This window comes from Heteronotia binoei, chromosome 6, assembly GCF_032191835.1.
Source record: "Heteronotia binoei isolate CCM8104 ecotype False Entrance Well chromosome 6, APGP_CSIRO_Hbin_v1, whole genome shotgun sequence".
In the NCBI taxonomy this organism is placed as follows: Eukaryota; Metazoa; Chordata; class Lepidosauria; order Squamata; family Gekkonidae; genus Heteronotia; species Heteronotia binoei.
In genome coordinates this window covers 53,407,212-53,427,198 of record NC_083228.1, presented here as the reverse complement: position 1 = coordinate 53,427,198, position 19,987 = coordinate 53,407,212, and the positions used below count along the sequence as shown (strand labels likewise).

The following is a 19,987-nucleotide window of genomic DNA, read 5'->3' as shown; positions in this document are numbered from 1 at the left end:
CAGAGCAATCTTGGGAAGGCGGTGGTTTTCCATCCTAGAAATATGCCCTGCCCAGCGCAGCTGCGTCTTCAACAGCAGTGCCTCGATGCTTGTAACCTCTGCCCTCTTGAGGACTTCAGTGTTGGTCACAAAGTCACTCCAGTGGATGTTGAGGATGGTGCGAAGGCAGTGCTGATGAAAGCGCTCAAGGAATCGCAGTTGATGACGGTATAAAACCCACGATTTGGAGCCGTAGATGAGGGTTGTCATCACAACCGCTTTGTAAACTTACAGTACAATAATACAGTACAATAATATCAGCAATCAAAAACAGAGCAGGAAAGAAGGATCATGGAACATAAGAAGAGATACAGAAATCTTAATCTGCTGGTGGTAGATGGCAAAAGAAGGGGACCGGCAACTCTGAGGACAGAGTTCCAGTGTTTCAGTGCAAGAAGGACTTCTGAAGGTGAGGAGGACACCTGAAGGATGACCTTGGAAAAAAACCATAACAGATGGGTAGGTTTATAAGGGAGTATATGGCCATTAATTCCACTTACTCTCTTTTTTTAAAAAAAAGATGATCTTTTATTTAACTTTGTACAAAAATCAATGCAGTTTTCTAACTTCAACTGTTGCAGGGTTTTTTTTAATGTTATACATTACAGTGTTATGCTCTAGCAGGATGACATAAAACGTTTTGGAAGGCATTGCCTGAACAGCCACAGAGTGAAATTCTGAAATTTTGAGGAATCTCCCTCCCTGTTCTTTTTTTCTTCAGTTATCTTTGATCAAAATGGAGCTGACTGGAAACTGACTCCAAATTCCTAAAAAAAGGGAAAGAAATGGGTTGTTGAATTTCAAGGAGAAATTGGGTTTGTTGGATTTCAAGGAGAATTTATGTTAAGAGGAATTAAGATGGGACCCTTGGATGATCAAGGGGTCAAAGGATTACTGAAGGAGGATAGGGAAATGGCTGAGAAGCTGAATGCAATTTTTGCCTCCATCTTCACTGTGGAAGAGAAGCATTTGCTCACTCCAGAACTGCTAATTTTGGAAGGGGTGTTGAAGGACTTGAGTCAGACTGAGGTGACGAGAGAGGAGGTCCTACAACTGATAGACAAATTAAAAAGTAATAAGTCACCAGGCCTGGATGGCATACATCCATGAGTTCTGAAAGAACTCAAAGGTGAACTTGTGGATCTCCTGACAAAAATATATAATCTTTCATTGAAATCTGCCTCTGTTCCTGAGGATTGGAAGGTGGCAAATGTCACCCCCATCTTTAAAAAAGCATTCCACAGGAGATTCGGGAAATTACAGGCCAGTCAGTCTGACTTCAATACCGGGAAAGTTGGTAGAAACCATTATCAAAGAGAGAATGAGTAGGCATATTGATGAACACAAGTTATTGAGGAAGATTCAGCATGGGTTCTGTAAGGGAAGATCTTGTCTCATTAACTTGTTAGAGTTCTTTGAGGGGGTGAACAAACATGTGGACAAAGGGGACCCAATAGATGTTGTTTACCTTGACTTCCAGAAAGCTTTTGATAAAGTTCCTCATCAAAGGCTCCTTAGTAAGCCTGAGAGTCATGGAGTAAAAGGACAAGCCCTCTTGTGGATCAAAAAATGGCTAATTAATAGGAAGCAGAGAGTGAGTATAAATGGACAATCTTTGCAGTGGAAGACAGTAAGCAGTGGGGTGCCGCAGGGCTCAGTACTGGGTCCCACGCTCTTTAACTTGTTCATTAATGATTTGGAGTTGGGAGTAAGCAGTGAAGTGGCAAAGTTTGCAGATGACGCTAAATTGTTCCGGGTGGATTGTTCCGGGTGGTTCCAGAGAGGATTGTGAGGCACTCCAAAGAGATCTGTTGAGACTGGGTGAGTGGGCATCAATGTGGCAGGTGATGTTCAATGTGACCAAGTGCAAAGTTATGCACATTGGGGCCAAAAATCCTAGCTATAAATACAAGTTGATGGGGTGTGAACTGGCAGAGACTGGCCAAGAGAGAGATCTTGGTGTCATGGTAGATAATTCACTGAAAATGTCAAGACAGTGTACGATTGCAATAAAAAAGGCCAACGCCATGCTGGGAATTATTAGGAAGGGAACTGAAAACAAATCAGCCAGTATCATAATGCCCCTGTATAAATCGATGGTGCAGCCTCATTTGAAGTACTTTGTACAATTCTGGTCACCGCAGCTCAAAAAAGATATTATAGCATTGGAAAAAGTGTAGAAAAGGGCAACTAGAATGATTAAAGGGTTGGAACACTTTCCCTATGAAGAAAGGTCAAAACACTTGGGGCTCTTTAGCTTGGAGAAATGTCAACTGTGGGGTGACATGATAGAGGTGTACAAGATTATGCATGGGATAGAGAAGACAGAGAAAGAAGTACTTTTCTCCCTTTCTCACAATATGAGAACTCATGGGCATTCAATGAAATTGCTGAGGAGTCGGGTTAGAACTGATAAAAGGAAGTACTTCTTCACCCAAAGAGTGAGTAACATGTGGAATTCACTTCCACAGGAGGTGGTGGTGGCTACAAGCATAAACAGATTCAAGAGGGGGATGGATAAGCATAGGGAGCAGAGGTCCATTAGTGGCTATTAGCCACAGCTTATTGTTGGAACTCTCCGTCTTGGGCAATGATGCTCTGTATTCTTGTACTTGGGGGGGCATAGTGAAAGGGCTTCTAGCCCCACTGGTGGATCTCTTGATGACACTTGGTTTTTTTGGCTACTGTGTGACACAGAGTGTTGGACTGGATGGGCCATTGGCCTGATCCAACATGGCTTCTCTTGTGTTCTTAAGAGAATTTCTCTTAACAGTGCTATCTGGTCCCCAACAAAAGACTGGCAGAATGTCAAAGCAGTGTTAGTTGTCACTTTGGATTTAATCTCCTTACTTGACTGGCAAGGTCATCTTGTTCTCTAGGTATGGGGACTTGTTTCCTTTCCCTGCCTCCTTTCCTCCATTCTGCCCTGCAGCCTTGGTGATCGACATTACAGTAACCTACTATAACACAAGAACAGAACATGAGCTCGTTTAGGCCAGTTGCTCTGGAGGGCCAATGAACAGAGCATAGAGGCAAATTCCCTGCCCTATTGCCTCCTAGCACTGGGTTTTAGAGGTTTCCTGTGTCTGAATAAGGAGGTTTCCTTTACTCACCATGGCTTGTAGCCACTGTTGAACGTATTCTCCATGTACCTGTCTAACCCCTTCTGAAGTCATCTATGCTTCTGGCTGCCAGGACATTCACTGGCTTACAGTTTGAATTCCATATATTATCTGAGTAAATTAATTAATTAAAGGGGGAAATTATTCTTTCTCACTTTTCCCCGTTATTTGCCTATGCAATCCCATACCAACAAACCCCATTCCCTCTCACTGATACAAGTATGGCTCCACCCAGTTTTTCTATCTCACCAAATAATCCCTTTCTCTACCTCTGAACAAAACTATCTCTTATCCACTGAACTCAAAAAAACCAAAGGTTCTTTCTGCCTCATGTACAGAGACTAAATTTCTTATTTGTTATATACACACACCTCCTTCCTCTCTCATATACACACATTCACAATCCAACAGTCTTTGTATCATATACATACTCACCCATTGTAACATGTGCACAATTTAAGCCCCTCTTCCAACACTTCCTATGACATCTATGATCCTTACATGCCTCTACTTATTTGTCCCAAATATCTTTTCCTGGCCTGGTTAATACTTTCTACTTTGCTGGTTCTTTCCAGATATACATTATAGTTCATCCATGCACAAATGGTGAGCTTCCAGTAAACTTCTCCTCCATGTCCTTCATCACCCTTAGTGATGTTTGCTAGAGTTCAGATAACAAATGAAGTTGACCAAATGAAGTTTGTTATCAGAACTACGTGGAACTACCAGTTCTATTTGTCAGTCTTGGTCCTTTCCTTCATCTTGCAGATATTCTCTGCCAAATATGCGCTCAATAGTTCAACATTATGTCAAAAGCACAATTGTTTTATTTTCACTCCAAAATGTTTACTGTCTCTCTATTAGGTGAAGCAGGCTAATATGATGTCAGGAAAAGGGAGGATGTTTAGACTTGGGTGGGATTTGGGCCCTCTCTCTGAACAATGTTCAAAATCAACCACTGATCATACTTTTTTCCAAAGTAAATATAGTAGACTGTTTTGGGGAGACTAAGTCTAGAAAATAACGGGTATAACCACACATCTTTGAAACTATGCCAAGTATCAGATATACAGCATTTTAACTTTTGGAACAATTTTTTAAACTAATTTTTTGGGGTGGGAATGTTTTGTTCAGGTGGGAGGCATGGGCTATAGTAATCATACTAAAGCCAAGTTGGTGGCATCTGGTCATGGCCTGAATGGGAGTTTTCCTCAATGCCCATGTACGTCTCTTGGAATAGTATGATGGAGAAAGGTGGAATATAAAGTGAATAATATCCCAGCATAGATATTTAAGCAAACTGTGAAATCAAGTAACATTTGGGATCTGATAATGAAAAATACCAAATTCCTAGTCTTTGCACCTGTAAGAAAAAGTATAGTCAAGGAACTATTTGCTGGAAGTTCTGAATAAACAGGTGGCTTTCTTCAGGACTTTCAGTGGCCAGGGGGTAGAAATTCTCTCCTTTGTGTCCTTCATTCTCTAGATGCTTCCTTGAGACATACTATTCCTGCTTCCATTTCTCCCCATTTGTAGTGTCATATCAGTTTCTTATACCACAGTGCTATGAGAAAAAAATATATAACTTTCATGAAAATGCTAATCCTCACAAATAACCTAAATGCATGATAATCTAAGTGTTTTAACAGGCTTGCCAATGTCAGGCAGAATTAGTGGCAGAGTGGGTGGGCATGAGAATAAATTATATCCAACCATTCTCTGCATTTGTTTCTTTTTTCCTTCTGTGAAAAGAGCTTTATAGCTTTCATTAAATAATTTTGAAATTCATAAAGTAAAGAGTTGTCTGAAAGAACAGGAACCCTGTAATGCTCGTGGCAATTCTATATTGTATTTGACACCTTCTGGAGCCAGGTTTGTCAATTTGAAATAGCTTTTATTTTTAAGGATGCACGTGGGGGTGGGGGTTGAAGGACAGAATACTGGAATGTACACTTTGAAATTAACTATGAAAAGCTGGAAGCTCTTTTCAAAGAAGTCTAGTCCAATCTTTTAATTCCCTGATTTTAGTGGGATGTTTGTGTGTGTGTGTGTGTGTGTGTAGAATTTAAGTGAGGAGGGAGAGTCAGATCTAATCATGTTAGTAAATCATGAGCAGTGAGCACGCTTTAATCCATTAATGGGGGATTTATCTGTGATCATAAAAGCAGGTTAGAGTCAGCCTGGAAGCGTGTAAGTGGGAGGGGGAGAGAGAGTGAGAGCAAGAGGGAGAGAGAGACACAGAGAGAGAGAGAGAGGAAGAGAGGTAAAGAGCATAAATGTACTGGTTGAATTGCTGGGAAGCTTTAGGACCAATAATTAGAGATCTCAGGAGAGCAGCTTCTCAGAATATGCTGCTTTCTTTAGAACGAGATTGTGATTTTTAACAACAAAATCTTTTTCATAGTTTGATGGGCATTCCCCGTGCTTTTGTGCATGTCTCTAAAAAGCGTTGACGTGGAAAGAAGCAGCAGCAGAGAGGGAAAAAACTGCAGCTCTCCTAAAAATACTGAGGGCATGCAGGAGTGTGAGCAGTCTGGGGAGGAGGAGGAGGGTGTGAGAGTGCCTCACACCATGCTTTCTGGATGCCGGCTGGGAACAGTTTTGGAAATATTCCTCCTGTGAATGGAGGCACCATGAACATTTGGGAAGTGATCCTGGCTTTCTTAATTGTGGTGCTCATTCTTGTATCGTTGCTGTCCAACGTGCTGGTGCTGATTTGCTTTTTGTACAGCACAGATATCCGCAAGCAAGTCCCTGGATTGTTTATCCTCAACCTGACCTTCTGCAACTTGTTGATGACTGTTTTGAACATGCCCTTGACCCTGGCTGGGATCATTTACAAGAATCCGCCGGGAGGAGAACAGCTTTGCCATATGGTGGGTTTCCTGGAGACTTTCTTGACCACCAACTCCATGCTCAGCATGGCAGCTCTCAGCATAGACAGGTGGATAGCAGTGGTGTTTCCTCTGAACTATCATTCCAAGATGCGCTACAAAGATGCTGCTCTCATACTCAGCTACACGTGGTTGCATTCTGTGTCCTTCCCTATAGTGGCAACTTCTCTTTCTTGGGTGGGTTTCCATCATCTTTATGCTTCCTGCACCCTGTACAACAAGAGACTGGAGGACAGGACACAGTTTATGATTTTTACTGGGGTCTTTCATTCCCTCAGCTTCGTCCTTTCCCTCATTGTCTTGTGTTTCACATATCTAAAAGTGCTGAAGGTGGCACGCTTTCACTGTAAAAGGATTGACGTGATAACTATGCAGACCCTTGTGCTGCTGGTGGACATCCATCCCAGGTAAGGAGATACCTGTGTCCTTGACTAGCAAGGGCATGCACTGCTGAGGATGCCTGAGGAATGACAAAATTAGGTTCAATATCAAACTGAATTAGCATCCATCTGTATCTCATTATTTTAAAATTACCACTTCCCTGTTTCCAATCTGCATGTTTACATTCCTGAATCTCTTCACTGTTGTACAGTTAATTGGTAATTATATATTGTAAGTAGCACAAGATGTTATCCGGGAATCCTTGGATGTGTTTGAAAGCTACAGGGCAATCAAAAGGCTTGTATATGAATGCATTTCTTTTTTGAGTATGTTTCTGGATCTTTGCTATTTTCCTGTAGCAATGAACAGCTCCATGCCTGTTCATTAAAGTCTTCCATGAAGTGAATCAAACTGCATACTGCAAGTACTTATGTCCTTTAAGACTTCACACTGGGTGAAATAGCATACAAAATGCCATTCTCTTGTTTGTACTTTTTAAAAAATATCACTCTGGAGTCAATAACTTTATTTCCTTTGAAGGAAGAGTGCCCAGAGAAATAATATTTCCAAAATAAACACAAGCAACTAACTAGGTAGAAATATGTCCAAAATTGCCTAAAGATGCAAATGCATACAGACAAGCAAAGGAGTCTTGATTTAAATGCGCTCAGGAGACATTAAATCAACCCAGATTTTCAGGGTTTAAGAGGATGACTTTCAAAACAAAGGGAGGGATGTACAAAGTTACCACAGGGAGGTACAAAACTGAATAACCCAGAGAATTAAGAAGCCTAACTAGAGGATCAGTATGGTACAAAGTAAGAGAAGTTAGATAGGAGAAGGGTTGACAGGGAGGAAAGTGACTGGCTAACTTTACTGATGGGGGACAGATACAGAATTTGAAGGAGAAAAAAAAAAGGAAAGAGCAGAGAGCTTTTCAGGGCACATGAGTTGGTGGACAGAGGAGAAATGTGTCATCAGGTACGTGGCAGGCAGCAAGAAAGACCACATTTGAAGGATAAAGGCTGTAGTTGGCCTCTGGTATTAGGGAGAGCCCGCAGACCTCTGACAAAAAAACTCATTGGGAGAAACAGATACAGAAAAGGTGACTCGCCCATAGCCTAAGTGTGTGTGTGTGACATGCTGCAGGTTAGGATGAATCAGAAGGAATAATCTGTTAAGGAGAAAATCTGACAATTCTGGATATTAATGGTGGTAGATAAAAATAAGTTCAAGGGAATGAAACCTGTTGAAAAAATCAATATGTTGAAGTGGCTGGTTATCTAGTACAGCTGAAGTCAAAAGTTTAACAGAAGCTATCATGGAATGTGAGAGGCGGGGACATTTCCTAGGATGGTCTTATAAATTATATGTTCTTTCACCAACAACAATGATAAGGAAGTTGTAGGAAAGTGATGGGGTTTTAGTGCCTTTATATGCATTATGGCCTTTATATGCACACATCCCCAGATCAACATATGGGATCAGGTAGATGACATATTAAAACAGTTTTAGCTAGAAAGAAAAGGAAGGGATGTGGAGAGATGAAGGAAGAAGGCATGGACAAAATTAATTTCCCTTGAAGCAGCTTTACCGAAGTACATGGCCGTGTACCAGAACTGAACTTGGCCAGTACCTTCCCTCAGCACTTAATCATTAAGTGTTTGCTGTACTGATTTTCTTCAACTAGCTAGAAGCAACCTTTCATTTAAATATGGCATCAGCTCTATGTATGAACATTCTATGTATTAGCATTTTAATAAACTGAGAAGTGCGGAAAGTTTGCTTCTTCTCACAACTGACAATGAGCATTTTTTGCATAAGTAGGCTCCTTTACAGTAGACTTATTTATTTATCTGAATTGTTTATATGTGGCATATAGGGTTTCCCTTGCTTTTCCAATTGCTTTGTTGCATGCCCAGTGCAAACACATACTGAAAACTCCTATATTTGATATATATATTATTTTACTTGAAAATAGTGGCAAAAGTAAAGAAGATTAAAGAAAATGTTCATTATCTGAAAAGTTACATCACAGTGTTCTTTCCTTAACCTTCATTTTTCATATATGTTCTATGTGTGTTGCTGAACAACAGCATTCAGTTGAGAATGTGGGATCTGGCAGTCATTCCAAGTTAATTCCAAGTATTGTATATTTTTATTTCTCCTGTAATATGACACACTAATATAGACTAAATTGCTAAATCTAGATTGCAAAAATGCCCTTTAATGGTAATTAGACACTTTCTGTAATACCCACCTACTCCCTGAATGCCAATAATAAGATAAACTGTAAATCCTTCCTGAATATAATTTGTGTAACAAAAACTGTGACTGTATTTGCGAGGTCAGAATGAACAGGGTCATGACTGCATCATTCATACTTTGGAATTCACTGTGTATCACACTGTAAATTTATCTACAGGACCTTCCCCAGTGTTTCACAAGTCTATGCAACTGAGCAACTTTAAGCAGAGAGGAGTTGGCTTTTGGTGACTACAGTGCATTTAAGCTAGAGTGGTTAATACAGTATTGCCCCCCCCCAGGTTGAAATAAAGAGTCAGAAGCAATAATTGGATTAAACTAACGGCCACTTTATTTAATTTATTAATAAATGGCAAGGGCTAAACAGAACCTGCGTCCTGGTTAGGGCTAGGGGTTCAATAGACACCTTCCGTGCCATTTAACGGGCGAGCAACCCAGCCCCTGGCTAGAGCTGTACACCACAGCTCACATCAGGCCAGCTCAGCAAATAGGCAACAAACCAGGAAGGTCCAACCATGAGCCGGGCAACTCAATGAAAGAAACCTTCCAGGTAAGCCCCAAAGGATGGTCTGCATTCTCCCACACCAGGCCAGAAAACCCAAAGGTCGATCTTGACAGTCCCTTAACCCCACAAAAGGGGGATGCTTTCTGGTCCTCCCCTAGCCGCATAAGCTCATTAACCACAGAAACCTGCCACCACTAAGGCCAAGCCTCTGCTTAGGCCTTAGCACCCACTGGGAGGCACAAGGCTACCCGCAGCCCTTGCCAAAGGTCTCCCAAGAAGAGACCATTACCCTCATCCGAAAGATGAACACCATCACCCCTATAGAGATGGGGACAATTAATATGAATGTCTGGATGAGGCAAGTAGTAACCCAAACCATCTTCCAAGGCTCTCAGAATTCTTTTATTAGCCTTGCAATGGGCCCCGTTGATGCCCAAAGGGTCCCAAACACCCTGCCAAAAAAGGCGGGGGATCATGACTGACCCCCAAAAAAGGTCCCAGGCCATCTCTCCTTGATAGCCCTAAAATCCTCCTCTGCCTGCAGGGCCAAAGCTGTGCTCTTCATCAGCCCAAGATCATTACCCCCCAGGTGTATAACTAAGACCTGGTGAGGAGGGCAAGAACTCCCTTGAAATAACAACGGCAACAGGCCAGGCCAATGAAGGCCCCTGCCATTCAATGGTAACCCACTGGTTGAGTCCCAGCTGAGAGCCAAGTTAATTCCAAGTATTGCCAATGGCCCAGATGCTGAATGACCTAGGAAGGATAGCCCAGGGCGGCAGCTATAGAGGCCACCCCAATTCTAAAGGAGTGGGTTCCAAACCGCACCCCAGACAACCCGAACTTAGCTAAAGTCCGACTAATCACAGCCCAAAATTGATGTTTTGTCAATGGACTGCCATTGACATGACAAAACAAAAATCCCTCCCTAGGACCACGTACTGCCAAATAGGCAGCCAGAGCAGAAACTGGACACAACTCCAGCTCAGAACATGTGCCCAGCTCCAAAACGGTTTCCTTGTGATGCTGGTCAGTCTTGGAGCATCCAACGGTGATGACTGCCTTACTCTCAACTAACCTCAGGTCCTTTGGTAACGAAGCACTACCAGAAACATCATTTCTGGAGCATGCCACTAGCTCACTGACTCAAAGGGCCCCAAAGAAGGCAACCAAGGAAGCGACATGAAACAGTGTGGACTCAAAATAGGATGCACACACTGTGCCCCAAACCCCCCTCAAGGCCCTAAGAATCAAAGAGGAAATAGGCTTCCTAGTGTCAGGATTAGGTCCGGCTTCTCTAGCCCAACCCTCCAGCATCTTTCGCAGATGAGTCTGTGGTTTCTTCCTTATACTCCAAAGCCTTACTAGCAAAAGCCAGAGCAGACAGGTGTCCCCTAATGGATCGCACGGCCAATCCCTTACCTTTTAAAGCAACACAGTAGTGGAGCAACTGCTCCACCGGGAGGAGCCAAACAATGCGATACCCTACCTCTGATTTAAAGTCCTCAAACTGCCGCACAGCACGTTCATAAGACTTCCTGGTGCTGGGCACAATGGCTAGGCACTATTGCTGGGCACTAATGCTGGGCACTATTGCTCTGCAATCAGCTCTCCAATCACTCTCCAATCACTCATAGCTCCTGGGGCATTTGCGCCGGTTCTCGATCGGCTTCTGAATGCCGGGAAGCCAAATAAAACTGACATGAAGCAGGAGCAAGCTTAAAGCACTCCTGCCCTGCCTTATCAACAACTTGATCAGCCCCCAATCTTTCTTAAAACGTCCGAAAGCCAGAAGAAAAGGGGAACTGACAAGACCAGAGCCAGCAAGCAAAAATGCTCCTGCTCAGCCACCTAATCTTCACTTAAGGAATGCCTTAAAAACAACTGAAACTGATAAGATCTAAGCAGGAGCAAGCTAAAAGCTCTCCTGCCTAGACAGATCATCAGATGGAGACTGGCACGAGTGGGGAAGGCATGCTGCTGCTGCAGCCAGCCCTGCCACCAAGCACAAGCCCATTGGGCTGTCAGTCTTCCTCTCTTCCCCCAAGGGTGGCAAATGTGTCCCTCTGTCCTTACAGTGAGGCTGCAGGCGGTTGGGATGAAAAGTGCTGTGATGGTACTCCTGGGAGGTATGTGTAAGAACTCTCAAGACTCATTTGACAGTATGTCAAATATTCTCTCTGACTCCTTAACTTCCAGTGTAAGAAAAAAAGTTTTAAATACCCTAATCTCTATGAAGAGATCAGCTTGACATCTATACCTGGAAAAGTTTTAGAACAAATCATCAAACAGTCAGTCCTGGAACATTTAGAAAGAATGGATGTGATTACTAAGAGCCAGCATGGGTTTCTCAAGAACAAGTCATGCCAGACTAACCTGATCTCTTTTTTTTTGATAAAGTGACTACCTTGCTGGATCACTGGAATGCTGTAGACATTGTTTATCTTGATTTCAGTAAGGCTTTTGATAAAATTCCACATACTATCCTTGTTGACAAGTTGGTTTGGATCCTGTTAGCGTTAGGTGGATCTGTAACTGGTTGACAGATCGCATCCAAAGAGTGCTTGTGAATGGTTCCTCATCTTCTTGGAGAGGAGTGACAAGTGGAGTGCCTCAAGGATCTGTCCTGGGACCTGTATTGTTCAACATCTTTATAAATGATTTGGATGAAGGAATAGAGGAAATGCTTATTAAATTTGCAGATGATACTAAATTGGGAGGGGTTGCAAACACAGAAGAAGACAGAAACAGGATATAGAATGACCTTGACAAGCTGGAAAACTGGGCTAAAATCAATAAAATGAATTTTAACAGGGATAAATGTAAAGTTCTGCATTTAGGTAGGAGAAATCCAATGCATGGTTATAGGATGGGGGAGACTTGTCTTAGCAGTAATATGTGCTAAAAGGATCTAGGGGTCTTAGTGGATCGTACACTGAACATGAGTCAACAGTGTGATGTGGTGGCTAAAAAGGCAAATGCAATTTTGGGCTGTATCAACAGAAGTATAGTGTCCAGATCATGTGAAGTGATGGTATCGCTTTACTCTGCTCTGGTAAGACCTCACCTGGAGTATTGTGTTCAGTTTTAGGTACCACATTTTAAGAAGGATATAGACAAGCTGGAACGGGTCCAGAGGAGGGCAACAAAGATGGTGTGGGGTCTGGAGACCAAGTCCTATGAGGAAAGGTTGAAGGAGCTGGGAATGTTTAGCCTGGAGAAGAGGTGGTTGAGAGGTGATATGATCACCATCTTCAAGTACTTGAAGGGCTGTCATATAGAGGATGGTGTGGGATTGTTTTCTGAGGCCCCGGAAGGTAGGACCAGAACCAATGGGTTGAAATTAAATCAAAAGAGTTTCCAGCTCAACATTAGGAAGAACTTTCTGACCGTTAGAGCGATTCCTCAGTGGAACAGGCTTCCTCGGGAGGTGGTGGGCTCTCCTTCCTTGGAGGTTTTTAAACAGAGGCTAGATGGCCATCTGACAGCAACAAAGATCCTGTGAATTTAGGGGGAAGTGTTTGTGAGTTTCCTGCATTGTGAAGGGTTGGACTAGATGACCCCAGAGGTCCCTTTCAACTGTATGATTTTATGATTCTATGAAATAATTTTTCTTCCAATTGTATCATAATAATAATAATAATAATAATAATAATAATTTTATTTATATCCCGCCCTTCCCGCCGAAGCAGGCTCAGGGCAGCTAACAGCATATTCATATAATTATACAAAGGTTTAAAATCACATTAATTTTAAAACATTCCAATTTAAACCAAATACAAATACAAATAAATACAAATAAATTCCAGGTGCTAATTCTGTTCATAAGATAATGGTGACAGAAGACACCCAACATCAGTCGCTCAGCCGGCAAAGGCCATCCTGAGAAGGGTGGTCTTGCAGGCCCTGCGGAACTGGTCAAGGCTACGCAGGGCTCACACTTCTTCCACGAGCTGGTTCCATAGGTGTGGAGTTGCGATAGAGAAGGCCCGTGTGCGAGTATTTTGTAGTTTTGCCTCCTTTGGTCCAGGGATAAGCTGGCTCTTCCCTGCTGACCTCAGTGCTCTCTGGGGTTCATATGGGGAAAGACGGTCCCTCAGGTAGGCAGGTTCTCAGCCATATAGGGCTTTAAAAATAATAACCAGCACTTTGTAACAAACCCGGTAAGTAACTGGCAACCAGTGCAGTCCGCTTAGCCTCGACTGTATGTGCTCTGATTTCGGGAGCCCCAATAGCAGCCTAGCTGCCGCATTCTGCACAAGCTGCAACCTCCCGGTTTGGCACAGAGGCAGCCCCATGTAGAGGGCATTACAGTAATCCAATCTTGAGGTGACCGTTGCATGAATCACTGTTGCTAGGTCCCGGCGCTCCAGGAAGGGAGCCAACTGCCTTGCCCACTTCAGGTGAAAAAACGCCGACTTGGCAGTGGCTGCTATCTGGGCCTCCATTGATAATGAAGGCTCCAGTAGAACTCCTAAGCTCTTGACCCGGTGCGCCGCTTTCAGCAATACATCATAAAAAACCGGGAGAGGTATTTCTCTCCATAGGGCACCGTGGCCCACGCAAAGGACCTCTGTCTTCGTCAGGTTCAACTTCAGCCCACTCAGTCTAAGCCAGGTTGCCATGGCCTGCAATGCCAGGTCCAAATTCCCTGGAATGCAGCCAGGCCGGCCATCCATTAGCAGATAGAGCTGGGTGTCATCTGCATATTGGTGACACCCAAGCCCATACCTCTGGGCAATCTGGACAAGGGGGCGCATATAGATGTTAAATAGCATCGGGGAGAGAACTGCTCCCTGCGGCACCCCACAATCTAGTGTGTGCCTCTGGGACAGCTCACCCCCGATTGCCACCCTTTGTCCCCGTCCCTTGAGGAAGGAGGAAAGCCATTGTAGGGCTAACCCCCTAACCCCTATGTCGGCGAGGCGGCAGGTCAGTAACTGATGGTCGACCGTATCGAATGTGGCCGACAGATCTAATAGCATCAGCATCGCCACGCCGCCTTGGTCGAGATGCCGCTGGAGGTCATCTACCAAGGCGACCAGCACTGTCTCTGTCCCATGACCTGGGCGAAAGCCGGACTGGCAAGGGTCTAGGATGGAAGCGTCATCCAGAAAACCCTGCAACTACAATGCCACTGCCCTCTCAATAATTTTACCAAGGAACGGTAAATTAGAGACCGGTCGGTAATTTGCCAATTCGGCCGGGTCTGCTGTACATTTTTTCAGGAGGGGGCGGACCATAGCCTCTTTCAAGGGTGTTGGAAAGCACCCCTCAGAGAGGGATCTATTTATGATGTCCCATAAAGGACATCTAAGCTCCCTTTGGCAAGATTTAATCAGCCAAGAGGGGCAAGGGTCCAAATCACAAGTTGTTGGGCGTGCGGAAAAGAGAATTCCGTCAACTTCCTCCAGGCTGAGTGGGTCGAAGCGATCCAGAATGAAATCGGAAGACAGGCATGGAGCCTCAAGTTCCTGTACTGTATCCAATGTGATAGGCAGGTCCTGGCGGAGCGACGTGATTTTATCTGCAAAATATTTCGCAAAAGCCTCACAGCCTATCTCTAATTCTCTCACATTTGGTCTGCCTTGAGGCAGTGTAGTAAGACTTCCAATTATTCTAAACAATTGTGCTGGGCGTGAATTTGCAGATGCAATCCTGGCCACAAAGTAAGCTTTCTTCACGGCCTTGACTACCATCTCATAAGACCTCATAAACGTTCTGTAGAATGTTCTCGTTGCTTTGTCACGAGTATGCCGCCACTGCCTCTATAGTCGTCTGAGCCCTTGTTTCAGCTGACGTAACTCCAAGGTGTACCATGGAGCCAGCCTTACACAAGAGCGCAGAGGACGTCGAGGTGCGATCTCATTGATTGCCCTGGATAGCCGGTTTTGCCAGGCCTCCACCAGGTCATCAAGGGAATTGCCAGGGGTCCAGGGGTCCTGCAGGGCCATTTGGAACCGTTCCGGGTCCATTAGGCTCCGTGGGCGAGCCAAAATAGGCTCTCCGCCCATACAGGGTTGAGGCGGCGTCTCCATATGGGCTTTGAGGGCTAGGTGATCCGACCATGGTACCGCGTCTACTGCGATATTGTTCACCAAAATCCCGGACGCAAAGACCAGGTCTAACGTGTGTCCAGCCTGATGCGTGGGTGTCGTGACAAATTGACAGAGTCCCAGAGTCGCCATGGATGACACCAGATCCATCGCCTGATTGGAGGCCGTGTCATCAGCATGGACGTTGAAATCACCCAGGACCATAAGCCCTGGGTACTCCAATGCCCAGCCTGCCACCGCCTCCATCAGGGATAGTAAGGCACTGGCTGGTGCGTTAGGCGGACGGTACACCAGCCAGATTGCCAACCCCTCTCCAACATCCCACGCTAGACCAGCACATTCAATACCCTCGATCATTGGAGCCGGGAGAGCCCGGAAGGAGTAACCCTCCCATATGAATAACGCCACCCCTTCCCCTCACCCGCTAGTCTGCGATTGATGAAAGACCAAGTAGCCCAGGGGGGGTCATTTGGAAAAGAGCCACCGTCTCCCCATCTCGCACCCAAGTCTCGGTCATGCAAGCCATGTCCACATCCTGCCGAAGCAGGAACTCCCTAAGGGTTGAGGTCTTATTATTCACGGACCTGGCGTTGCATAACACCAATGACGGAAACGGGCACTTCCTCTTGGCCCCACTACCTGTCATCGTTGGGATGGGAAGTAGACTGGAAGGGGGCCAAGCACTGTTTTGTCTCCACCTCCTTCCATTACACTTCTGTCTATTCCCACCGTCATACCTTCCCCTCCCCAGGAGCACTGGAATCTCCTGGCCAAGCATCCACACCTATTCCCGGTATGGTTTTACTAATCCCGGACAGTCTCCACCCTCCCATCCAGATTCTCAGTCTGCAGCTTGAGTTCCTGCCTCACCATCCGCTTCAACCCCCTTATTGTCTGACTCACTATGTATTAAATCAAATTAATTAATTTAAAGAACCCACCCTACTTCTCCCTCTAATTGATTAGTCAAGTTAATTTAATTCCATTTCTAGCACATTAATAAACAATCCCCCCTTATAATTTCCCAATCTGCTAAAAATATAAATATATAAATATATCTATTCCAATATATAATAACAATCCAATTACTAATCAATCAGTTAATATCTAATCAAATTAATTAATAATATATTCCAATTAGTGATCAGCAGAGTCTTTAGTTCGGTGGAGTGGAAGACCAGGATATTAAATCAGGAGGTAGATAACATGTATTGATCTTAAAATGTTGTTTTAAAGTGCAGTGCTTATAAATAGTCACAGTTGTTCTCAGACTGCGCTCTCAAAGTGTGGTGCAGTTCTCAAAGTGCAGTGCAATTCGCAAGGTGCGGTGCAGTTCATATGAGCGTGACTTCCTTGAGGGCCTGATAGTACTCACAGCTTAGGTGACCTGAGGGGGGTGAGACCTCCCCTGTGTCCTCCCAGCTGTTCAAGTTAGCCCCTGTAGCCTCAGCCTGGAAGATCACAGCCCCGTGGCACCGCTTCTGGTCTTTCCGTGGATCACCCGCACACTCTGGGCCTCCCCGTGTCACTCAAGGCCCGCACAGGCCTCCCAGTCGGGGAGTTCCCAGCTGCCGGCTCAGCCACACCCCAACTAGCAGCCACAGGCGGAAGGATGAGGGGGAAAGATGAAAGTTGGAGGTGCCCTCCGAGACCGACGTCCCGGGACCAACTCACCCCTCCGACCGCTCACTGCACCCACGGTTCGCCAGCTTCCATCGTGGCAGCCTCCGGTCCCTGCTACACAGCATGCTCGTCGCACACACGCACTCTCATTGCTCCGCCACACCACATTGCTCCACACCCCCTTCCCCAGTGCCACCCAGGCTCTCTCGTACTCCAGCCCGCGGCTGCGCCCCGCATCCACTTCAGCGTTGGCCCAGCTGGCGGTAGCATTCCCGATCTCTCTGCAGGGCCCAGTAGTCATCGGCGTGAGTTAATTCTGGATGGTATTTTGTAGATGTTGTAGATGTTGATGTTGATGTTCGTTCACTCGTTGGTTTGGTTTCAATTTTGTTGTTTATGGCGACTATAGCTATTAACGGATGGAAGCCCTAGCACCTAGGCTTCGACCGTCGCTGCCATCTTTTGTTAGCTTTTGTTATCATGATGACCATGCAAGTAGCATCACCTTCTCAGAGACTCCTGCCACTATTGCCTTCCTCAGCCATTAATCCCCATACTTGCTGTTCACACTAGAGATGAGCATGTGGTTCTGCACAGGGGATTTGGACCTTTCCCCAGCCATTTGCCCAACCTGAAATGGTTATAATAGAACAAACATCAGGGTGAAACAATAAACACTATACTATAAAAAAATTATTACAAGAAAATGGAGTTAAGAGAAAAACCTGTGGTCTCTACTTCTAAGTAGCCTCTACTTCTAAACAGTCAATAATGAGAACTATAAGTGTGCATGCGGGCACTTTAACATTCCAATGCCTCTGCCTTTTAAAAGACTACAATAAATTACATAAAAGTGCATGCAGGCACTTTAAAATAGCTTCTTTTCCCAAATAGTCTGCACTTAAATGAATCCAAACAGTCCGCAGTAGAATAAATCAGAGTGCACACAGGCACTTTTTATGGGCTGAGAATCTGCATGTGACTCATAAACCAAAATGTTAGAAAACAGTCTGTAATGGATTCTTTCATCAAGAGTGCACACATGCACTTTATCAAACAAATTATCCCACTTCACAGTCATGCACTGCCAGTCCACTATTGTTTCAATGAGGTGTTGGGATAAAGAATAAGTTCATTCACATAAAGCCAGTCTGCATTAGCCGGTGTCAAATGTTTCATTGCCTTTATCAAGACTGATGGCTTTTAAGTGGAACTGTGTAAAAAATACACAACATTCAATATTGCAAAAAATATAATTAAAGTTATACACCTTTAATAAAAGTTACATATTATTCATCCTTACCCCCAAAATCCTGTCTCTTCCTCACAAGGCTCTAGCTCATTCTTTGTAAAGACAGAGTGGGCTCTCAAGGAACTATTGTATATCTCTCTTTATATAAAGGCTGCCTTCCTGACTGCATGCAGGTGTAGCAATTTAAAGTGACTTACTAAATTTCAGAATATTCACTACAGATCTACTTGATGCTTGTTTTGTTTTAACAGGAATGGTGTAAAGTTCAAACATTAATTCAAGCCCAGAGGGGAGAAAGCTCTTAATTTAAAAATAAATTCTGTTTTTTTCTGCAATAAAGCCTTAGAGACACTTTCCCAACTGTATTGTCTAGTCTTATGTGTGTATATCACACAGAATTTCATGTCATCTGCAGTGTGTCCAGCTTTTATATAATGTTCCACAAAGATGGGGACATCTTTGACTTGATTACAAACCCATGACTGGTGTTCTAACACCTGTGCTTGCATTATGCATGTGGAAATTCCTGTGCACAGGAATCCATGGGGCAGACCAACAAATAAATGACTTGTTTGGTTGCACATGAAGCTAGGAAAGAAAATGTTAAATTTATGCCTTTAGTTGGATCAGTAAAACTATCACCCTCAAGTATAACTTTGCATGCTTTGCAGTGTCCACATCTAATGTTGCCTTTTACACTAGTTACCTGATCTTTTGTTTGACTTGAGATGTCTGCTTTCACTAATTATTTTTTTTTATTATTATTATTATTCTTTCTATGCCTCAATCCAATTCCAGGTCCATTTTACACTCTGGTAGATGTGAGATAATGTGCCAGTGTTTCCTTATTATTTTGTTGATATCATAAGAAAGTCCTAAAAACTGAAAGGCACATGTTATCTTGTCTGATTTCAGTTTTTGGTTTATATTGTAACAACTGCCTCCTGTCCCTGTGTTCAACTTCCCTTTTTGTATTTTTGCACAATATTATTGGGATAGCCCCTGTTCCTGAGCTTTATTTCCAGAGCCTGAGAATCCTTGATACAATCTTGTTCAGTTGTAGAATTCTTCTTAATTCTAATAAACTGCCCTAGAGGCAATGCTGTTTTCAAATGGTATGGATGATGTGAAGAAAAATGTAGAGTGGAGTTTCTGTCACTGGGTTTATGAAATACTTTGACTGCTAAATGGCCAGTATCCTGTTTGTATACTATGGTATCCGGAAAACTCACTTGCTCATTATGAAAATGGAAGTCAAATTTTATTGTGGAATGTAAAGAGTTCCGCCACCTTTTAAAATCATTAATTTTGTTGGATGCTGTAAAAAGGCAAAATATGTTGTCTATATAACATTTGAATATGTTGTTTAAAGGGATTGGTGTCAGAAAAAAATATATTGTTCAAAAAATCCATGAACAGATTGGCTAAATCAGGGGCTACTGGACTTCCCATGGCAATCCCACATGTTTATAGAAAAAAAGATGTTCCAAACCTGAAACAATTCTTTTCCAAAATTGATTCTAGTAATTTAATCAAAAAGTAGGTGGGTAGGTGAGACCTGAAATGGTCTCAGGGGCTGCTATTTGTCCAGCTCAGAACTTCCAAACATGTCTCTAACCTGATTTGGGGATAACCTGTTGTAGTTAGGCCATTTTGAGGGTTATTTCCCTTAGACTAGTTTTATTTCAGCTCTCTCACTACATTCCTGATAGACAAAATCCAGGCGACATTAGACACTTTCGACCCCTACCAGGCTTATTCCAAGTACATAGCGACCTGGTTCCCTATCTTAGAAAAAATTGATAGTGATCCATTTTATATTAATTCTTACAACAAATCTAAATTATATA

At 43.7% G+C, this 19,987-nt stretch overlaps 1 protein-coding gene across 1 annotated transcript in view; it reads left to right on the top strand.

The window, feature by feature from the left end:
- The first annotated feature begins 5,418 nt into the window (after positions 1-5,418).
- The window catches only part of GPR26 (G protein-coupled receptor 26), a 48,002-nt gene continuing 33,433 nt past the window's right edge, over positions 5,419-19,987 (top strand). The window contains exon 1 of the mRNA XM_060240833.1: positions 5,419-6,462. Within this exon, the coding sequence (XP_060096816.1) occupies positions 5,744-6,462 (719 nt within the window). The 5' untranslated portion in view covers positions 5,419-5,743. The remainder of the gene's footprint in view (positions 6,463-19,987) is intronic.